Below are 19,525 nucleotides of genomic sequence, written 5' to 3' on the forward strand. Positions count from 1 at the left end.
CTGAAATTCTAGCTTTGTCATTTGCCCTCAGAATATATGCCCATCCATTTATGGTTCCCAGAGGGTGAAGGGGATACTTTCTGTTTTACTCCCTCTTGTCTGAGGCTGTGCCTGACGGCTCAGTACCCTCATTAGCTACAGCAGACAGCTCCCCCAAAGAGCAGGGCACATCTGTCCTCCAGTTCTTTGATACCCAGTGTCTGTAGCCACAAGCTCATCTGCAGGCAGGGCTGGGCTGCCAGAGAGGGAATTCCCCTCCCACTTCCACATCCCACCTGCTTTCCAAGGGTCAGCAGGTCTGAGTCCATTCTGTTCAACCCACATTTCCTCAATGGCTCTGTCCTGAGGGAGATTTAGTGGCTCCAATATGGCCTCTACTTACTTGTCTGTCCCAAAGGAGTTCAAGTCCAGTAGCAAAGAAAAGAAGAATCAGGTCCAAAGAGATGAAGTTCATAGTGAATTATGGCAGATGCAATAAAACAGAATTTTTGTTTTTCAAACTGTGGATTATGATACAAGAGTGGACTGTGGAGTCAATTTAATGGGTCATGATCAGTGTTTGTGTGTGAAATGAATAGAAGACATTAGAATAGACTGGAAAGGAAAATAGTACAGCTGTGACCCAGCTATATCTTGCTTTTCGAAACTGGATTCTCTCTCTCTCTCTCTCTCTCTCTCTCTCTCTCTCTCTCTGTGTGTGTGTGTGTGTGTGTGTGTGTGTGTGTGTGTACTGGATTATAATATAAAATGTATGTGTTATTGTGGTTCAAGGGCAATAAAGTGGGAAAGCTATGTTACAAGAGAAGGGAAGGGATGGAGGAGGAAACAAAGAGAGGATTGCTTCAGACCTAGGGTGCTGGGGATGGCTCCAGGCAGGACATGACATTTGAGTGAGGGATTAAAGATGGGTAGGAGTTCATTCATAAGCAGTGGGTAAGAAAAAGGAGGTGCTTTAAGAGGTGAATCCACACAAAGAGGGTACATGCCAAGCCTGTTTGTACCAATGCCCATGGCCATGCAGAATGCTGGAGATGGATCAGGACAGCTAAACTGGGGCCTGGGTGTCAAGGGCCTTGACTATCATGCTAAGAAGTTGGACTTCCTTATTGACAGCAACAAAGAGCCATTGATGGCTTTTAAGCAGGAATCAACATGGTCAAGGTGGCAAGAGAAGAAGCAGGGAGGTGAGATAGGAGGCCATTGTGGCAGTCCAGGCAAGAAAACTAGAGAGCAGATGGAGGGATGGACAGGAGGGGAGTGGACTCTGGAAAAAGAAAAGAGGAGACAGAATCCATGGAACTTGGGACCCCTGGGCATTGGTGTGAGGGAGAGGAAAGGTCTCTGATTTGCAGCATTTCTATCCTGACCTCTTCTCACCTGCAAGCCCACCCACAGTCAGTGCCACCATGAGATATCATACTTGAGAAACAAATGTTCTGAGGCCTTGTCCTCAGGGAGCCCCCACCCTGATCAGAGTGACCAGATTTACTCACCTGGACAGCTCAGGACTGGTCATGGGGCAAGGGCTGGAGTATGGGGCTCAGGCGGCCAGAACTGGGGGTGCTTAGGAGAGAGAGAGAGCATGCGCTATAGGGTAGGAGCAATCAAGAAGGTCTTCCTGAAGGAGGAGACCTAGCACTGAGCTTCAGGAAAGCTGGATGATATCTATGAACAAACACATAGAAGATCATTTTTCTGCCCTTTGAAGCACAGGCAGGATCATGGTCTGCCTCACCTCACACAGACTGTTCAGAGGCACTGTAAACCCCCATCAGAGAGGGACCATTCATTTCACAAAAGAACTTACTCTCCTTAAATACTTTCACTTTTTTAGTTCAGTGACCCCCACAAGTTGAGGTAGCCCCTCCCTTTCATGAGCACGAATGTTAGTAAGAAAAGATGGTCCTAGGTATCAAATTCAGACCCCATCTTGGGAGTTGGGCACCATGGCCAGGGGTGGGGAGCAGGGTGCCTCTTCCTGGGAGTCAGAATCAGCATCAGATCAGGGCATTCCCTGACTCGCTTGGCAGGGGCAGGGCAGGACCCTGCCAGGGATGGGCCTTGGCCCAGGAGGAAGGAATAGGTCAGTCACAGCCCTGAGTTTGAAGAATGGATGAGCTCCAGGCACCAAACTAAAAAGCAATTAAGCTAATAGAATCTTCCCCATTGATTTTGCTCTTTGGCAAGTGCTCTTTCCTAATTCCATTCCTTCAAACTCATCGGGCTCAACGGAAGTGGGTTTTTAAGTAACTTAATTATTTCAGAACACACTGCCTCCAAAAACAACCTAAGATTCCCCCTCCAGCTCTGCCACTCTGTGCTCTGTGAGCTATTTATTTTAATTAGCTTTACATTATATATCTAACATATGCTAAAAAGAAAATTTCACAGACAACCACTCATTAGTCAGAGAGCTAAACCCTGGTACGAATCACCCCCAAACAATGGAACATTCAGTATTTGTAATCCACCTGGGGAGATCAGAAATACATAGTAGTGAAGGCAGAGCAGAGGCAGGCTTGGAGAGCTCCTGGCGTTCTCTGGTGGGAGGGCTTCCTCCTGGTTGGAGCTGGCATATGGAGGGGGTGGCTTAGGAGCCAGACCTTGACAGTTAGAGCTGATATAGAGAGAAAGGCAAATATGATCATTTTTCAACTTTCCTACCTTCCCCTTTGATAAAATCTGCACTTTTGTACACAGGGCATTGCTGCTTGAAATGTCTTTTCACACATCTTGTTCCAACTTGAATACAGAGGCTGGTTTTTGAACATATAGAGACATCACACAGTGGCCTCCTGGGCAGCAGCTGCCCAAGGGCAGCGGTCCAGCCTGAGTCCCCAGCATTTCCTCATTCCTGTTTGCCACTACTTGATGTAGCCTAAATGTTAAGAACAGAAGGCCTGAAGCCAGAACTTCTGGGTTTGAATCCTCGTGTCATCTTTGTATCCTTGGCCAGTAGCTTAATCTCTTTGTGCCTCAGTTTCCTCCTTTTTGAAATGGGTTCATATTAATGCCTACTTCATGGAGTGGTTGTGGAGATTGAATGGATAGGTGTATCCACAGCAGTTAGAAGAGGGCCTGGTACGTGAGAAACACATGCTATGTAAATGGTAGTTATTAAAATGGAAGTGCTGATATTGGTGAAGTATGGATCTCATAAATATAAAACAGTTGAGATGAGGATGTAAATTATGTGGCATGCTGAAAGCTGTGAATCTTCGGGCACAACCCAGTGCTCACATTGGATTCAGTTTTGAAGCAAATGAACAAAATGAAAGTGTACAAAATGCTAGTCAAAGATTGTATCTAAAATGGGTTTTAGCATGCCTTTAGCTATTGTGTAAGATGAGGCTTTTGTGCTATTTTCACATAAGTAACTTACATGTAAACTTTCAGATGCACATTGTATTTCCCTATCCTGTGTGCACCAGTGAGCCAGGGAGGGCTCTTGAGGAGGGGGAGTGACCTGACTCTTGGCAGCTGGCATTTTTTTTGTAGGGAATGCCTACCGAGAATGTTTGGAGAATGGGACGTGGGCCTCAAAGATCAACTACTCACAGTGTGAGCCCATTTTGGATGACAAGGTGAGTGGCCCTCACCTGCCTTGACCCCAGGCCTCACACAGGTTTGGGACTCAGGATGAGCACAGAGGATCCCAAGGCGGGCAGACCAGTCCTTGTGTCAGCCAGACACTCCCTTCTGTACCTCCTGTCCCTGCCCCCAGGGTCCTGCCCTGTGCTCAGTGACACTGTAGGGAGACAGAAAGGGGACATGAAATCCCACCTTCAAGAAAGCCTGAGCTGCTAGAGGACACAGCCAAGGAGGCATGGGACACAAAAAGGGAATAACCATGTGATTAATGCTCCCAACATCTTAGAGGCTGTATGACTGCACACCTTCCTCTCCCTCTGGGCCTCAGTCTCCCCATCTGGCATTCTGATCCTGTGACGCCACATGGAAACAAATGCAGCCCTATGAGGGCTGTCCCACAGGAAACTATGCTCCGCCTCCCCAGCCCTGCTCTAGCTCTGGCTCTGGAATTCGATTCGGTACTGCTGAGACACCGAACACCTTGAAGCGTCACCTCATTCCTGTCCTGAAATTATACATCTCAGCCCCATCCTCATTATCCAACACAGTCCTCAGTGAGGCTGGAATTTTGTCCCAAATGAAGTCCAAATTCAGAAGGAAAAACATTCACCTACCCTGAGAAAGTGATTCTGCAAAATGTGAGCCACAGAGGTTCTGCAGGGGGGCCACTCGACAGGCAGGGCAACCTCCAGCCGTCAGTCCTCATGCCCACTCTCACTGCCCCTCCAGCAGTGGAGAATCAACACGCGGTGGCCCTCCCTGGCAGGAAGGAGTATTTCATCACTGACTTTGTTTCAAATTGCCAACACTTGGTGATAATTTAAAGTCAACTGACTTTTATCCCATTTGAATAGAATTTCTAAATTCCCTATAGACAATGCACCCCCTCATACGGTCTCCAGGGCAGACTAATCTCAATGCACCCCACCCCAGGCCTCCTATAGGCTGTTGCTTCTGAGGCAGGATGGCAGGTTGGCCTCATTGCACAGACATCAAAACAGAGGCCCAGAGATATCAATCAACTCACCCTCAGTTGCTCAGCCAGCTGGGATCTGGGCTGAGACTAAACCCAGGAAAGGCATTCTAGAGTCTAGAATTTTTAAAAAGAATCTGAACCCATCTCAAAATGTGCCCCTAAAAATGCTTGTTGGTGCCAGCCACAGTGGCACCAGCTACTTGAGAGGCTGAGGTGGGAAGATTGCTTCAGGCCAGCAGATCAAGGCTGTGGTACACTATAATTTCTCCTGTGAATAGCCACTGGACCCCAGCCTGGGCAACAGAGTGATACCCCATCTCTAAAAAACTGAAAATAAAATAAATGCATGTTGGAAGGCCTGACCACATCCATTCATAACAAGATAACAACAAGAGCTACGCAGGGCCAACAAGAAAGAGCGCTAAGTGCCAGGCATAGCAGTGACAGCTGGAGCACTTCTGCCCCAAGGTCAGGACACAGAGGTGGCCATGGCTAGAGTCCTCAGCCCCACCCCCACATGCCCATGCCCACATCTGCCCTGCCCATGTCTGTCTGTCCAGCAGAAGAAGTATGACCTGCACTACCGCATTGCCCTTGTCGTCAACTACCTGGGCCACTGCATATCTGTGGCAGCTCTGGTGGCCGCCTTCCTGCTTTTCCTGACCCTGCGGTGAGTCCACCCTCCCCCCTTGCTTTCTCCTCGTCCCTCCTCCTACAGCACCTCCTTCATCTCTTTCAGACATTCTCACCTCCATTCCGGGGCCCAGCAGATAACAGGGCCAGTGGATCAAGGGGGGTTTCGGAAGGGTATCAGGGCGTGGATCGCCAGCAAGCATGTGGGGTGCAGAGTGGGAGCTGGACTCAGAGGCCCAGGCTGAGTCTACCTGGCCTCAGGGAGAGCCCAGTCCCAGTTGACCCCTGACCCCAACTGACCCCTGACCTGCCCCTCCCACAGGAGTATCCGCTGTCTGCGGAATGTGATTCATTGGAACCTCATCACCACCTTTATCCTGCGAAATGTCATGTGGTTCCTACTGCAGCTCATTGACCACGAAGTACACGAGAGCAATGAGGTCACTCTTCGGGGAGACTCGGGGCTAGACCTGGGGGGCTCTGGGCTCCAGGGGAACCCATCTGTCTGTCTGGTCTCTGCTTGGACCCCTCCTTTTACAGGAAGCTCACTACCTACCACGATACCCCTCTTCTTCTTGGGCAGCTTTTACTCTTACAAGTGCTTCCTAATGTTGAGCTTCTGGAACTCTACCCCATTCCTGCCCCTACTCTGAGAACAGATCCCATCTGCTCTCTCTAGGCTCTGAGACAGACCCCTTGGAGACGTGCACACAGAGACTGACATTACCCAGTGCCCGCTGCTCTCAGCTGGTGACACCTGACTTCCTGGCTGCTCCTTGGCTGACCCAGGGCCCGAATGCTGTCACATGGGCCGTGGCTCAGGTGCAAAACCAGGCCTGAGCTCATCTCCACCCAAACCACTGTCCCACCAGAGCTGGGCTAGGAGGAGCAGGAAGCTGGCAGGCTGGGAGCTTCACAAAGCTGACTCCAGACACATTTATCCTAGTCCACTCATCTTGTGGATTCACATGCCCTCAAAGACCCCTTTAAGAAAAAGAGACTGGAACTAACCTCTGCTGAGCTCTCTGTCACTTAATCCCAGTGAGACCAACAGGTTTCATTTTCCACATCACATAGACATAGAAACTGAGACTCACAGAGGTGAAGTGACTGGCCAAGGTCACATGCTATGATGATACCTCTACATAAGGGGCCATCCCACAACCCAGCTGTCCACCCTGGATTTCTGTCCATGGCTGTGTACTGTGTCCAAGCCATTGTAAAACTATAGTCTAGTCTTGGGCCATCACAGAGCCCTGTGGCACACCATCAGAGTTGTCTCAGTATATTCCCGTTGGGTGGCCTGTGCCTGAGCAGACACCAGCCTGATGTGATCTTTAACATCACCCCACATAGAACCCTGCTTCTGAACCAAACAGGTTCAATCAACCTGAAAGTGCCTTCCAGCTCCAACGTGAGCTTGTACTAACAGGATATCATTAATCATGGAGGAAAAGTGGGGTTGGGAGGAGGGGCTCGGTAGCTTCCCACCTCAGCAGGACTTTCTCAGAACAAAGGAGACAGAAGCCACAGGAGGCTCAGAGATCAAAGACTGTGCAGGGGAGCCCAGAAGCAGCCAGCAGCTCAGCACAGGAGGGTTATCTGAGAGCCGGGGCTGTCAGAGCCACACAGAGAGGATGGGCATGTATAGAAGCAGAGCCCCTGTCACACAGCTTCCCGGACCCTGAGCTGGCTCCATCATTCCCCATGTCCCAGCCTTGGCTCTCAGGGTGCCCTGGGGATGAGCCTGTGGGGAAGATGACCAGGTGGGGTCTGTTGAGAGAAGCTCTGGCCCGGAAGCCCAAGGCCTGGCCCCTGACCCTGCTGCAGCACACTGTGTGGCTCTAGAGGGGCAGGGGCTTCCCCTCCCTGCCTCCTGCAAGGTGCTTGGGAAGGTAGCCTTGCTCAGAGGGACAGGGACAAATTCCCATCTGCTGGGAAGGTAGCACAGCCACAGCCATAGCACATCTACCCTCATGCCTGCCTTTGCAGTGTTACTTTTTGAGGTTCAGAGAGGTGCACTGACTTGCCAGGGGCCCTGTTCTTTGCAAGTCTCCCTCCAGAGCCAGCAATGATTGTGCCAAGTCCAGAAGCTTCCAAACCCACAGTCTTCAGAGAATCCCCTCCCTGGCCGCAGCCCCACTTCATACACCCTTGACTTACCTTGCTCACTTTTTTCTTCATTTTTTTCTAAATGAAATTTCATATCCCATCCCTAAATGGAAGCAGGTCTGACTTGCTATGGATTGAGAATGACTCAAAAAAATTAAAATGAAAACACAACAAGGTGGTTGAATTCCAACCTCTGCCAGCAGAAAGCTCAAAGCCAGACTCCCATTCTCTTTACCAGAAAGAAAAAGTAGAAAAAGTTAGAAAGAAATTAAGAAAACACACTGGCGCCAACAGAGAGTGGCACCTTAACTGAATCTGAAAGAGTGAAAGAGCACTGGGGAAGGATGAGGCTTTCTGGAGTGAGGTTTGCTGGTATTTCATGGCATGTCCACCAACCCCTTTGGGATGCCCTGTGTCTTGTTGCCCTGCCTGAGATGGGTGTGTGTCCCCCGGGCCCCAGGCAGCCTCCTGACAGTCCCTGCCCTGCAAACAGGTCTGGTGCCGCTGCATCACCACCATCTTCAACTACTTCGTGGTGACCAACTTCTTCTGGATGTTTGCGGAAGGCTGCTACCTGCACACGGCCATCGTCATGACCTACTCCACTGAGCGCCTGCACAAGTGGCTCTTCCTCTTCATCGGATGGTGTGAGGGTCCCGGGGGCAGCAGGGCCTAGTTGGGGGGAGGACTTCTCACCAGGCCATTTCCCTTTGTCTCGGGTCCAAGGACCAGAGTCCGGCCCTGCCCTCCACCCCCAGCGCAGTCCTGAAGATACAGCTACTTCCTTCCATGGTGGTGAGGAAAAAGCAAAGGACCCTCCAAAGGCTATTCCTCAAATAGCTCTTCTCCCCGTGCCAGGAAGGACCTGTCCAAAGGCCATTGTCTCTGGCTCAGAAACTGACTGGCTCTACTTCCCTATCACAATCACACATCCTTGCTTGGAGAGAAGGGGTGGGGGCATGGACCAGGGATCTAGGGACAAGGCACCTCTGGGGTCATGGGTGGCCTGCTGTTGGAAGAGTAAAAACATGATCCTATCCCACTGTGGTCCCCCACGGTGTGCCCTACAAGGAGGTCCTTGTCCATCTGTCCCCTGCAGCCCAAGTCTGTCTTTCTTTCAGGCATCCCCTGCCCCATCATCGTTGCCTGGGCCATTGGCAAGTTCTACTATGAGAATGAGCAGTAAGTGAATGGGCAAGCCATGGGGGGGTCATGGAGAGGGGCGTGGGTGTTAAGACAGATTGGCCTTGGCTCCAGCCAAACCATGAAGTAAGAACTGTAGCCACACCTAGATAGATCCACTTTCCTGTTGTCCTTAAATTGAAAAAAAGAACCCTGCACTCAGAGGCACTCACATGGTAGGGCTCAGGGAACTCTGTTGGATTAAGTTAGGAATCGTGGTTCCTTGAAGTGCGCCCCACCACGCACAACCCCTTTGGTCTTTGTAAGACCTCCTCAGACTTGAATGTGGCAGGTCTGGCTCTGGGTATGTGGAAGGGATCAAGGCCACATGTGACATCCAGAGCTGTCCATGAGCATTTAGAGTCCATGGGCATTTCACAGAGCTTGTTTTTTTTTCCTGAAGTCTCAGTTCTCCCTATGCCAGAGGCCGTGATATGCTGAGCCACGGCCCAAGTGACAGCAACTCTGGCCAAGGGTCAGCCAAGGAGCAGCCAAGAAGTCAGGTGTCACCAGCTGAGAGCAGCAGGGCCTGGGGAATGTCAGTCTCTGTGTGCAGACCTCTAAGGGCTCTGTCTCAGAGCCTGGAGAGAGCAGATGGGATCTGTTCTCAGAATGGGAGCAGGAACGGGGTAGAGTTCGAAAAGGTCAACATTAAGAAGCACTTGTAAGAGTAAAAGCTGCCCAGGAAGAAGAGGGCTGCCTTGGCAGGTAGTGGGCTTCCTGTCAAAGGAGGGGTCCAAGCAGAGACCAGAAACTCTGGGAGACAGGGAAAATCCTGTCTGATGCAGGTCTGTACTGGATGACCTCCAAGATTTCAGAGGACAGAGTTGGCCAAAGTCGACGGCCCCTCCCTGTGGTCCAGTAGTTGCTGGCAGACCCAGCCCCTAAAGCCCCTCCCCTGTCCAGCATCCCCAGAGAAGGAACTAAGCCTCTAGCAGTCAGTGAGGCCAGCTAGTCCGCAGCTCCCTTCACTCGGTACACAACCATTGGCTCGAGGAGCAGCGGGTTTCAAGCAATATGGGAACAGGTGGCTTAAGGCAGTTGGCCCTGGGCCAGCAGCGGGGAGCCCAGCTCTCCCTTTATGCTTGTGCCTCCTGCATGCCCAGTCCTGTGCCTAGCAATCTGCAATGGGACACGGGAAAGAGGAACAGGAAGAGACCCACGGCCCCTCCTCAGTCTGGCTGGAGTGATCAGACCCACCATGTAAAACAAAAGACGGCCTGGTGGGTGAGGGTGCTCAGTGGGGCTGGTATTTCCGCCAAGGCTTTCCTGAAAGGGGCGGTCCTGGAGGTTGGGTCTCAGGAAGTGTAAAGCTGGAGGACTCTGGGCCCAAGTCTCGGGGGGGGGTAGTCCCCTAGCTCCAGCTCAGCAGGCCCCCTACAGCCACCCCATCTTTGCAGGTGCTGGTTTGGCAAGGAGCCCGGCGACCTGGTGGACTACATCTACCAAGGCCCCATCATTCTCGTGCTCCTGGTAGGTCCTCAGTGGTGGCTGGGATGGGGCTGGGTGCCAGAAGGACAGCAGAGGGCCCACCCAGGCAGAGACACTAGGAAAGATGTGGTGTGGGCAGCCCTGCACACCCACTCTGTATGCTGCCCCCATACCCCATCCATGCCACCCTGTGCCCCTGCGCCACCCAGCCTTTCCTTCCTCATGCTTAATGCCAGCACAGCCCTGCACCCCTCTGGTGACCTCAGGGCTCTTTCTCTGGGTGGAGAAAGGATCTGACAGGTTGACTTCTCGTGCCCTCCCAGTCTGACACTGTACAATGCTAAGACAGCTAGGTGAGCAGGCAGCTAGCGACAAGAGAAGAGTGTGCAGGCTTCTGTTCATTCCAGATCTGCGTTCCCCTCGGCCCCCGGCGACCCTCTCCGGGTCCAGCCCCCCGCCCCATGCCTGGAGCGGTGGATACCAGGATGAAGTATAATGAGCAATTGTTCCTTGTCTAGTTCCCCGCCCTTTGCCAAATGCATTTGCATCTGATGTATAATTGCCACACATCTTTAGTCCACAAACTTTAATTAAGAGAGAGTTTAAGTAGAGGCTGCATTCTGCAAAAGAAACCCATTATATATCATACCTTAAAAAAAAAAAGAAAGAAAGAAAGACATACAAAAAAACCCGTAAGAAATTGGCATTTACGTAAGACTTATTTCAGGCTCAGTAATTTCAGGCTCCTGTGTACTGGCTTGCTTAAAGGGGCCACAGTTCCTTCTGGGAAACTCAGTGAGAGTGCCATCTCCTCCTGCACACAGAAGGTGCCAGGTGGTGCTTTCTTTTGTCTACCTTGGAAACAATTATTATTTATCTCTTTCATTTTCTTACTCTCCTTTTTTGGTGACTTCGGATTTCATTTGACCTCCATCTTTGGAATGTCCTTGATATATGTGAACTGATGATGACTAGGAAGGTTTCTCACCCACTGCTGAAAATTCCACTGTCAGGGCCTTGTTCACGTCAGAGGAAAAAGCCAGGTTTTGTCAGCAGCTAGTAGAAGGTTGTCCTTGGACTCCCAGCTGCAGTGAGTCACTCACCCCTCAGTGTAAACAAAAACCCCATGAGATCCATTCCCTCCCAACCAGCTTCCAAGAGCCATCCTGGAGGAATAGGGCTTTTGATGAGCCTGGGACCAAGCCAGGGAAGGTTGGCCTCAATGGAGGACCAATGGTGGCAGAGAGTGAGTCCCAACTGTAAAGATGTTGGAGAGGTGGTGAGGAAATGCCAAGAGAAAGAGACGAGGAATGCAAGAGCTCAGTGTCAAGAACCAGCTCCTTGCTTCCTCTTCCATACCCTTCTCTGGCTCCACCCCTGCCTCTGTGCTCACAGGCCCTTTCCTTGTCTTTCCCCTGGGCCCAGCTCTTTACACCAACAGGAGCTTCCAGATTCCAAGCTGAGCTCTTCCAGAAGCTCTATCTACATTATTTCCAACCCTTGCATCTTCAAGTCCTAAAAAAAGTAGAGTTCATCTATAAAATGCTCTCCATTTTAATAGATGAAGAAGCCAAGAGAGATGATTTGTTTTGCCCAAGATCACCACTAATAGCTGGCAGAGCTGAGGCTCAAAGGCAGGTCTCCCGCTTTGTCCCCACCATCTGCCTGCTGTCCTCGAGGTTGGATACATGCCATCCCTACACTCCCCAGCAGTTCACAGCTGGATTGCTGCTGCTAAGAGACACTCACTTATTTCTGGGTTCTGAGAAGTGAATCAGGTGGTTGAGTTTGCAGGAAGCCTGGCTGCCTGCTGGTGTTGTCACTGTTGGTGTCATGGGAAAGGGATGTGGCAGTCACTAGTCCAGACACAGGTCTTAGTGCTCTCAGTGAGGATTTCAGCCCGTGCTGATCTTCTAAGGCAAGCTCTGTGGTTAGCCCCATTGGGGGTTGACAAGGAAGCAGGAGCTCACGAGGTTAAGCAACTTGCCTAAGGCCACACAACTGCAAATTGGAACAGTCCAAATTGAGCCATGAGACTAGGACTTGGTGCTACAGTTCATTTGGGGGGTGGGCCTCATCAGTTCTTAGCCTAGCTGCCATTTCTCCAGGCCTCTCCGACACCTTAGGAAAGATGTAATCTCCCCGACCCCCAATCCCTGCATGCCCCCAGCTAGGCCACAAGCCCTCTGCAAGCTGGGGCTGTGACTGCCTGTCCACTTCCGCATCGCTGATGCCTGGCTCAGAGCCTGGCACATGGTCACTTGATTCATTGAATGGATGAACAATTAAATAAAACCAGAAACCAGGCTGAATAAGGGCAGGGTACAACAGACAGTTCTTACTAAAGAAATGGAGTGTGTTTTTATCGGGGAGGGGGAGGTGGAGTCCAAGAATGGAAAGCTAGAGAGCTCAGTGTGGGCAGGGTGACCAGAAGGTTCCCTCAAGAGAGAGGAAGTGCCTTTTGTGGTGTGAAGGGCGAGGCTGGGAAACAGGCTCAAAGGAAAGAGGGATTTTCGGGTTACATAGACACAAGCTGAGATGAGTGGGGCCACATCACCGAATGTTGCCTAGTGTAAGGATGGGGACAAAGCCTTGTCTCCCAGAGGCTCCACACTTGACCCTGTCCCTGACCTTGCCTCAGCACAAGAAGCAGGGCCCTATAGCCAAGAAGTACTCAGTAAGCACTTCTTGACTGAATAGATGGATGGGTTAAATAGTGGGTGGACAATTGAATAAACTGGTTGCTAGGTAGATGGATGGATGGATGCATGGATGGATGGATGGAATGATGGGTGGATGGATGGATGGATGGAATGATGGGTGGGTAGATGGATAGATGGATGGATAGATGATGGATAGATGGATGAATGGATAAAAGTAGGTGGGTAATTGGATGAATTTGTTGGTAGGTAAGTGGATAGATGAATAAAAGTGGGTGGATAATTGAATTGATTAGTGAGTTGATGGATGAGTAGAAGATTAATATTGAATTCAAGAAAATGTGGCAGAAATGATAATATATTTTGATTCCAACAGTTTCTACTCTCAGAGAAGTCAGGAAGAATCAGAAAAGGTCAAATACTTTGTATTACTTTTATGAGAAAATTAGGATTCACTTATGTGTTAAGGTGACTGTGTCCCATGATCCAGAGGAATATGACAGAACCCAGGAGCTGGAAATTAGGTGAGCCCTAAGTGGGGTATCAGGTCATGGCAACCCCACTAAAGGCTTTCCATCCCCAGCCCTCCCTTGGGCCCCCCAGGCCATAAGACTGTGAGGTAAGAGAGCAGCAGGCGTTGGCTGCAGTGGGGTGTGAGCTCTCCCTGCCCCCAGTGCCACCCAAAAGCTTGGGGAGCATTCAGAGGCTACAGGTTGACAGTATCAGGATATCTGCCTATGTCCTGTGGCCCTTCTCTCCCAGCCAGGATTCAGAACTTGGGAGGGTTAGAAGGGCCCAGCCCAAGCGTAAGAAGCAATGGATGTTCTAGACAGAGGCTCAGGGGGGTGTGTGTGTGTGTGAGTGGGTGTGCACACATGAGCCAGCAGACACTGCTGGGCTAACATGTATCTCCCTCTGGCCCATGGGTGCCTTGTCAGGAAACAGCCCCACTGTGTCAGGCCAACACACACTCCCTTGCCTGCCTGCCTACGCTCAGAGGCAGATGAAGAGAAATGCAGGCATGCTGTGCTCCAGATCCACGCTCACGCATGCACAAGTTCTGTAAGGCAAACACATGTGCACAAGTGCTTAAATGACAGACCTGCAGACCCACACCACAGATCCCAGGGGACAACACAGTCACAGTCACAGCTGACACAGACAAACAGACACTCGCAGGCCTACAGGGACCCACACCCAGCAGGAAGTGGCTGAGGAGCCACACAGGCCAGTTCCAGGGCCAGGAGCTGGGTGGGGCAGCTCTGATGCAGAGGGAAGACTCAGAATGAAGATAAATGAGGTCCGTCCTGGGCCCTCAGAGCCAGCCTTGCCACCCATCAATCTTCCCTGCCTGCCTAGGGTGCCTGTGAAGGCTCTGGAGTTCCTGGGCACAGGGTGGGATGCTGGCAGATTAATCACTCATTCAGCAACTGAGTTATTAATCCCTCCAATTGGCCTTGTCTGCCCCACCAGGGCAGGGCTGTCCTCAGTCAGAAGGACCTCAGGCTGACCTGGAGCTGAAGATAGTGTAAGGGACTCAGAGAGTCCCTCAGTCAACAAGTGGGGACCCTGTGGCAGAGAGGGGAGGAGAGCTTCTGTAGGGTCCCTGTGTGGGGGAGAGGGTTGAAGGCTTTCTAAGCCTCAGGAGGCATGCCCTGTGTTCTCGGTCATGACCCACAGAGGCTGCCTTTCCTTCTTGGGCCTGGGCTAGAGATGCAGGCTCTGGAAGACAGGGCTGTCTCCCTGACCTGGCAAGGGAGGGGCCGAGGCCTTGGGATGCTGGCAGGTGCTGGAGGGAAAGGTGCGATAGGTATGTGCGTGGGACATGGGTTTCCAGGGGCTGCGGGGAAAGGGGCTGCCTCTCAGCTCCTCTAAGACACATGGTCCTTTTCCGTCTTTCCCACGCCTGCCCTCTCTCCAGATCAATTTCGTATTTCTGTTCAACATTGTCAGGATCCTAATGACAAAGTTACGTGCATCCACCACATCCGAGACAATCCAGTACAGGTATGTGAGGGGGTGCCTTGACCCCGCAGGGGAGAGGGGAGGAGGTCATTGGACCATCCTCCTGCTTCCTGGCAGAGCCCTCTGTCCCAGGCCTCAGCCAGGGAGCTCGCTCAAGCTTCCGGAAGAAACACCACCAGTGTCTCCCACGGTCCCACCGGGTGAGGCCTGCCTGCCACGTGGGCTCAGACCTGCGTCCACATCTCACCCCCAGGAAGGCGGTGAAGGCCACCCTGGTGCTCCTGCCCCTCCTGGGCATCACCTACATGCTATTCTTCGTCAATCCTGGGGAGGATGACCTGTCGCAGGTTGTGTTCATCTATTTCAACTCCTTCCTGCAGTCATTCCAGGTAGGGCACGTGACCAGATGGGGGCCCCACAGTGCACTTCCCTGAGACTGCTCTGCCAGCTGTGCCCTCACTAGGATGGCCCCTTGGGACTGGCACAGCTGTGGCTCAGTTACATCCACAGAGTTAGAAGCCTGTGGACACTCAGCCTGAGCCTGGCCCCTGTCCAGGGTCTGGGTCCTACCAGCCTGCACCTACTGTCCCAGCACCTGTTCTGAGGATGCAAGCAGTCCAGCCAAATGCCCTCAATAATGTCACACAATATTGAGGTCACCCACATGGATCAGCTTCCACAGCATCAAGCAGACGGTCTCCATGTGACCCCCTCGGTCGCCCACCTCACAGCTCCTCCTTCTTCCTCCACCTTCTTCCTCTGGGTTCTCCTTGCTGGGCAGGCTCTGGTGGGGCAGAATCTACCTGGCTCCAGGCCTGTGATCACTGCTCACTCAGAGTAGACCCTGGGACATCTGCACCTTGAGGCTAGAATGCCACCCAGCTGACTCCAGGGCTTCCTGGGTCAGAGCATTCCCCTGACCATCCTGTCCCCAGTCCCCCGCTCTCCAGGCAGAGCAGCTCCCCCGCCAGCTCACTCCTGACCACCCCCTCCTTTCCTTCCTCTCCAGGGTTTCTTCGTGTCTGTCTTCTACTGCTTCTTCAATGGAGAGGTATGAGGCCAGGGCCTCGGGGTGGCCTGGGCTATCCAGCTCCTCAGACTCCACTCCAGGGCGGCTCCATTGGTGCTGCCCAGCCTTGCAGGAGTGCCAGGGAGGGGAAGGCTTGAGATACTGCCTGGCCTCAGTGGAACAGGAATAACGCGCAGGGGCTGGAGCCAGTTTAGAAAGTCAACCGTGCAGTGCAGCACACATGCACTGAGAGAGCTGGGTGAGCAGGGGAGCCCAGGCCACATGGAATAGCCGAGTGGTGACAGGAGGAAGCTTCCAGAAAGAGGTGAGGTATGTGCCATGCAATCAGGTCTTTATGGACTCAGGGAGCAGAAGAGAGACCGGCACATTCCCCCTACCTGCCACAGAATAGCCCACACCCTGAGACCAGGCTCTGGGGAGTCAGGCAGCCATGAAGCCTGGCACCAGCCATGAGGCCCAGAGCCCCAGTACAGCTGACACGGGAGGAGCACATTCGTACCTGGGCTGGGGTGGATGAGGACATAGCAAAGAGCAGACACAGGCCCCAGGGCCCGGGAGCTTCCCAACACTCCGGAAGAATGCACTTGCCTGTCCCTGCACAGGGCACTGGCGAGGTGTCTATGCAGGCCTGTGACTCTGTGGATGAAAGACCATGAGCAGATACAGGTCCTGTGGGCTGGATGAGAAGAAGAGAGGGAGGCAGTAAGGCCAAAAAAAAAAAAAAAAAAAAAAAAGAAAAGTGACGTTTATGGAGCATTTACTCTGTTTGAAACAAGTACGAGGCAAGGATGCAAGGAACATTATCCAATTTCCAGAAAAATTCTTCAATTACCAAACAAATGCAGCAAAAATGACACCAGGTACAACCAAGTTTAGAAATGATCACAACAGAGCGCTTTCCCTTTCAGGCAGTAAGACGTGTGGTTAGTCAGGTAGGAGAGTCTAGCAGGTGGTAGGGAAGCTGAGAGCTGCAGAGGGGGCTGTCTTCAGGAGGGAGGAGGAGGCACGCCAGGTGTGTGAGCTGGGCACACGCTATCAATGCCCTGTGGGAGTGAGGGCCTGGGAAGGCTAAGGGGGCCAAGTCTCCAAGCTACGCTCTCTGGTCCCAAGATGATAATTTTGAAATGGCAGAGTGAGTCAGGGAAGGGAAGGCAATGTGTCCAGAGGACACTGGATGATCCGGGAGGACTGTGGAGTCACGCCTCTCCAGGAGAAGACCAAGGAAAGGGCCCCTGGAGAGAGGCCGCAGGGTCAGGGCAGGACTTCAGTTTTGGAAGCAGACAGTTCCTTGGCATGAGGGTGGCAGTTGACCCTTGAGGGCAGAGATCAGGGGAGGGGACTGTCCCAGAAGCTCAGGGTTGGTCCCTGGGAGCTGGCTGAGCCTCTGCCTCCCACACAGGTACGCTCAGCCATGAGGAAGAGGTGGCACCGCTGGCAGGACCATCACTCCCTTCGAGTCCCTGTGGCCCGGGCCATGTCCATCCCCACGTCACCCACACGGATCAGCTTCCACAGCATCAAGCAGACGGCCACCGTGTGACCCCTTGATTGCCCACCTGTGCAGCTCCCCCATCCTCCTCCACTTTCCTCTGGGTTCTCCTTGTTGGGCAGGCTATGGTGGGGCAGGAGATGGGAAGGGAGAGACCAGCTCTCCAGCATGGCAGGAAAGAGGGGGTGTGGCAGCCAAGGGGGACTACAAGGGACAGGACCAGCAGAGGCTGCCAGGCTCAGTGCAAGAGGGTGCAGAGGGAATTCCCAGGACCCCCTGAGAAGAGCCGGTCAGATGTCTGCAGGCATTTGCTCATCCCGGTCTCTCTGGCCAGAGCCTCACTGTAGAGAGGAAACTGAGGCCCAGAGAAAGGCCTGTCCAACAGACAGAGTTATTCATAGTGGCAGACACGGGGCTCCCCTGGTCTACTCACAGTGCCAGCTGCCAGGTGATGGTGTGGCTCTGTGCCGGCCCTCGGCCTCCACACTCAGTGGTACCCCGCAGTTGGGTGGGGTATGCCAGCTGGAGTAAAGGATCAATTTGGCTGCCCTATCCCAGCGTCTCTCAACTAGAGAGGCTCACTTACACCCCACCCTTGTTCCTCTGTCCCCTCCCTAGCCATCCTCCACCCCTAGGGCTCCATGAGTGATGCTGACTTCCAGGATTGGCTTCCTCTCTTGGGAGACCCCTTCTCTGCTAGACCACAGATTAGGGGATCTAGGAAGATACCATCAGGGCAGCCACATTCTTAGGTCAACCAGATGTATGGTGCAGGGCAAAACAAGGAGCAGAGGCATGGAGAAGGGAGGTGTGGGATGGGAATAGCAGAAACCAACAATATCTTCAGTGATTGAAACTCATCCCCCAGTGCCCTTTGCCCTCCAGCCTCCCTTTCAGAAACAACTCCGCTCTCTGTGAAATAAATCATGCCTCTTCGAAACGGCCTCCCCTCAGGTCAAATCACTCAGAGTGGTGTGGGCCAAGGATCGTGGCTGGGTCTGTGGGGCCACATCCATCTTTCTTAGCGGACTTAAGCCCTGGCCTAGGACCAGTTCTCTCTGACCTCTGGTAGGTTTGGAGTCTTTATGGTCAAAGCACCTGCAGGCAGGTCTGTCCCTTATCAATCCGCCCAGGCTAATACCTGGCCCTAGCCCCCAACCAAGGGCAGTTTGATTCAGCCTGGAGGAGGTGTGCAGCTCACCCAGCAAGCCAGGGCCTGTCCCAAAGGCCAAGACTCTGGAATCTTGTGGGAAGGGTAGACAAAGGCCCTCAGTCTCCATATGCAACGACCATCAGAGCAGCTTCCAGGCTTGGCTTCCAACCCTGCACCCTGTAGCGGAGCTATAGGAGTCAGGGAGGGAGAAACATCAGGCCATTGCTTTCAACAGGAACCAATGCTCTAGGTACCGCCTACAAAAATAAATTTTGAAAAATCATGTATCCCATCTTGCACATTTTTAAGTTGACACAATATTTTTTACTTAAGTTTTAATACCTTCAGAGAATGTGATTTCTGTCATTTTGTAAATATTTACATTTTTAAATCAAACAGCTGCGACACTTTAAAATACATCAAATGAAATCTGAACACCACGGTGATTTAACACCCACCCTCATCTATTTTAAAAATACCTGACTCAGCTCTTCTTTATTTTTATTTTATTTTTGAGACTGAGACAGGGTCTCACTCTGTTACCAGGCTAGAGTGCAGTGGCAAGATCACAGCTCACTGCAACCTCTGCTTCCCGGGCTCAGGTGATTTTCCCAACTCAGCCTCCAAATAACTGGGACTACCGGCACGCACCACCATGCTGAGATAATTTTTGTGTTTTTTGTAGAGACAGGGTCTGACCTTGTTGCTCAGTCAGGCCAGCTCTGCTTTAACTGTGGAAATGTTCCACTGCTTCCTTCCCCTTTAACGTGTAGCTTCCTTCCGCTGCCCTATAGAATTTTATACTAATGTACTACTTTAATGGCTGAGAGTGTTTCATTGCTCACTTTGTCACACTTGTCTGCCACACAATATATGTATGAATTGAAATTAAAATATTTCATTTTCTATGACCAGAGGTTCAAGGGTTTTTAAAATCATCTGGGTAGAATTATAATTATTTTTTGATATAAAATATAGTAAATCACTGGTTAAAACAACATAGATACCTCAAGCTTTTATAAGCAACTAGTTAAACCTAAAAATAAAAATTTACCGAAAACACAGCTTAATGAAATGGATAGGAAGTCAACGTATCTATAGGTGGATATTTATTGCTAGAATAAACCAGGACTCAGCATCAATTATTTTACTTTGTAATTGTCTGTGGTGAGCTGAGAAGCCTTTTCAATTCAGCCGACAACCTGGCACTGCCAGTCATTTCTGTGTACTCCTGCTGAGATGTACGGCCAAAACTGCACAGCGATCTATCACCAAAAATGACCTACCAGCTGGCTGTTTAGTT

The 19,525-nt window shown here is 51.7% G+C and overlaps 1 protein-coding gene across 4 annotated transcripts in view; it reads left to right on the forward strand.

Moving 5' to 3' along the window:
- CRHR2 (corticotropin releasing hormone receptor 2) overlaps positions 1-18,509 on the forward strand; it is a 44,199-nt gene extending 25,690 nt beyond the window's left edge. For 2 of the 4 annotated variants that reach the window (XM_035253512.3, XM_017975218.5), the window contains 10 exons: positions 3,499-3,584; positions 5,128-5,237; positions 5,523-5,640; positions 7,806-7,959; positions 8,434-8,494; positions 9,895-9,967; positions 14,507-14,592; positions 14,804-14,939; positions 15,560-15,601; positions 16,980-18,509. In XM_035253512.3, the coding sequence (XP_035109403.1) occupies positions 3,499-3,584; positions 5,128-5,237; positions 5,523-5,640; positions 7,806-7,959; positions 8,434-8,494; positions 9,895-9,967; positions 14,507-14,592; positions 14,804-14,939; positions 15,560-15,601; positions 16,980-17,120 (1,007 nt within the window). In that variant the 3' untranslated portion in view covers positions 17,121-18,509. The remainder of the gene's footprint in view (positions 1-3,498; positions 3,585-5,127; positions 5,238-5,522; positions 5,641-7,805; positions 7,960-8,433; positions 8,495-9,894; positions 9,968-14,506; positions 14,593-14,803; positions 14,940-15,559; positions 15,602-16,979) is intronic. The other 2 variants (XM_035253513.3, XM_035253514.3) reach the window with 1 other exon arrangement.
- The last annotated feature ends 1,016 nt before the right edge of the window (positions 18,510-19,525 follow it).

The sequence above is a fragment of the Callithrix jacchus genome, chromosome 11, assembly GCF_049354715.1.
Source record: "Callithrix jacchus isolate 240 chromosome 11, calJac240_pri, whole genome shotgun sequence".
In the NCBI taxonomy this organism is placed as follows: Eukaryota; Metazoa; Chordata; class Mammalia; order Primates; family Cebidae; genus Callithrix; species Callithrix jacchus.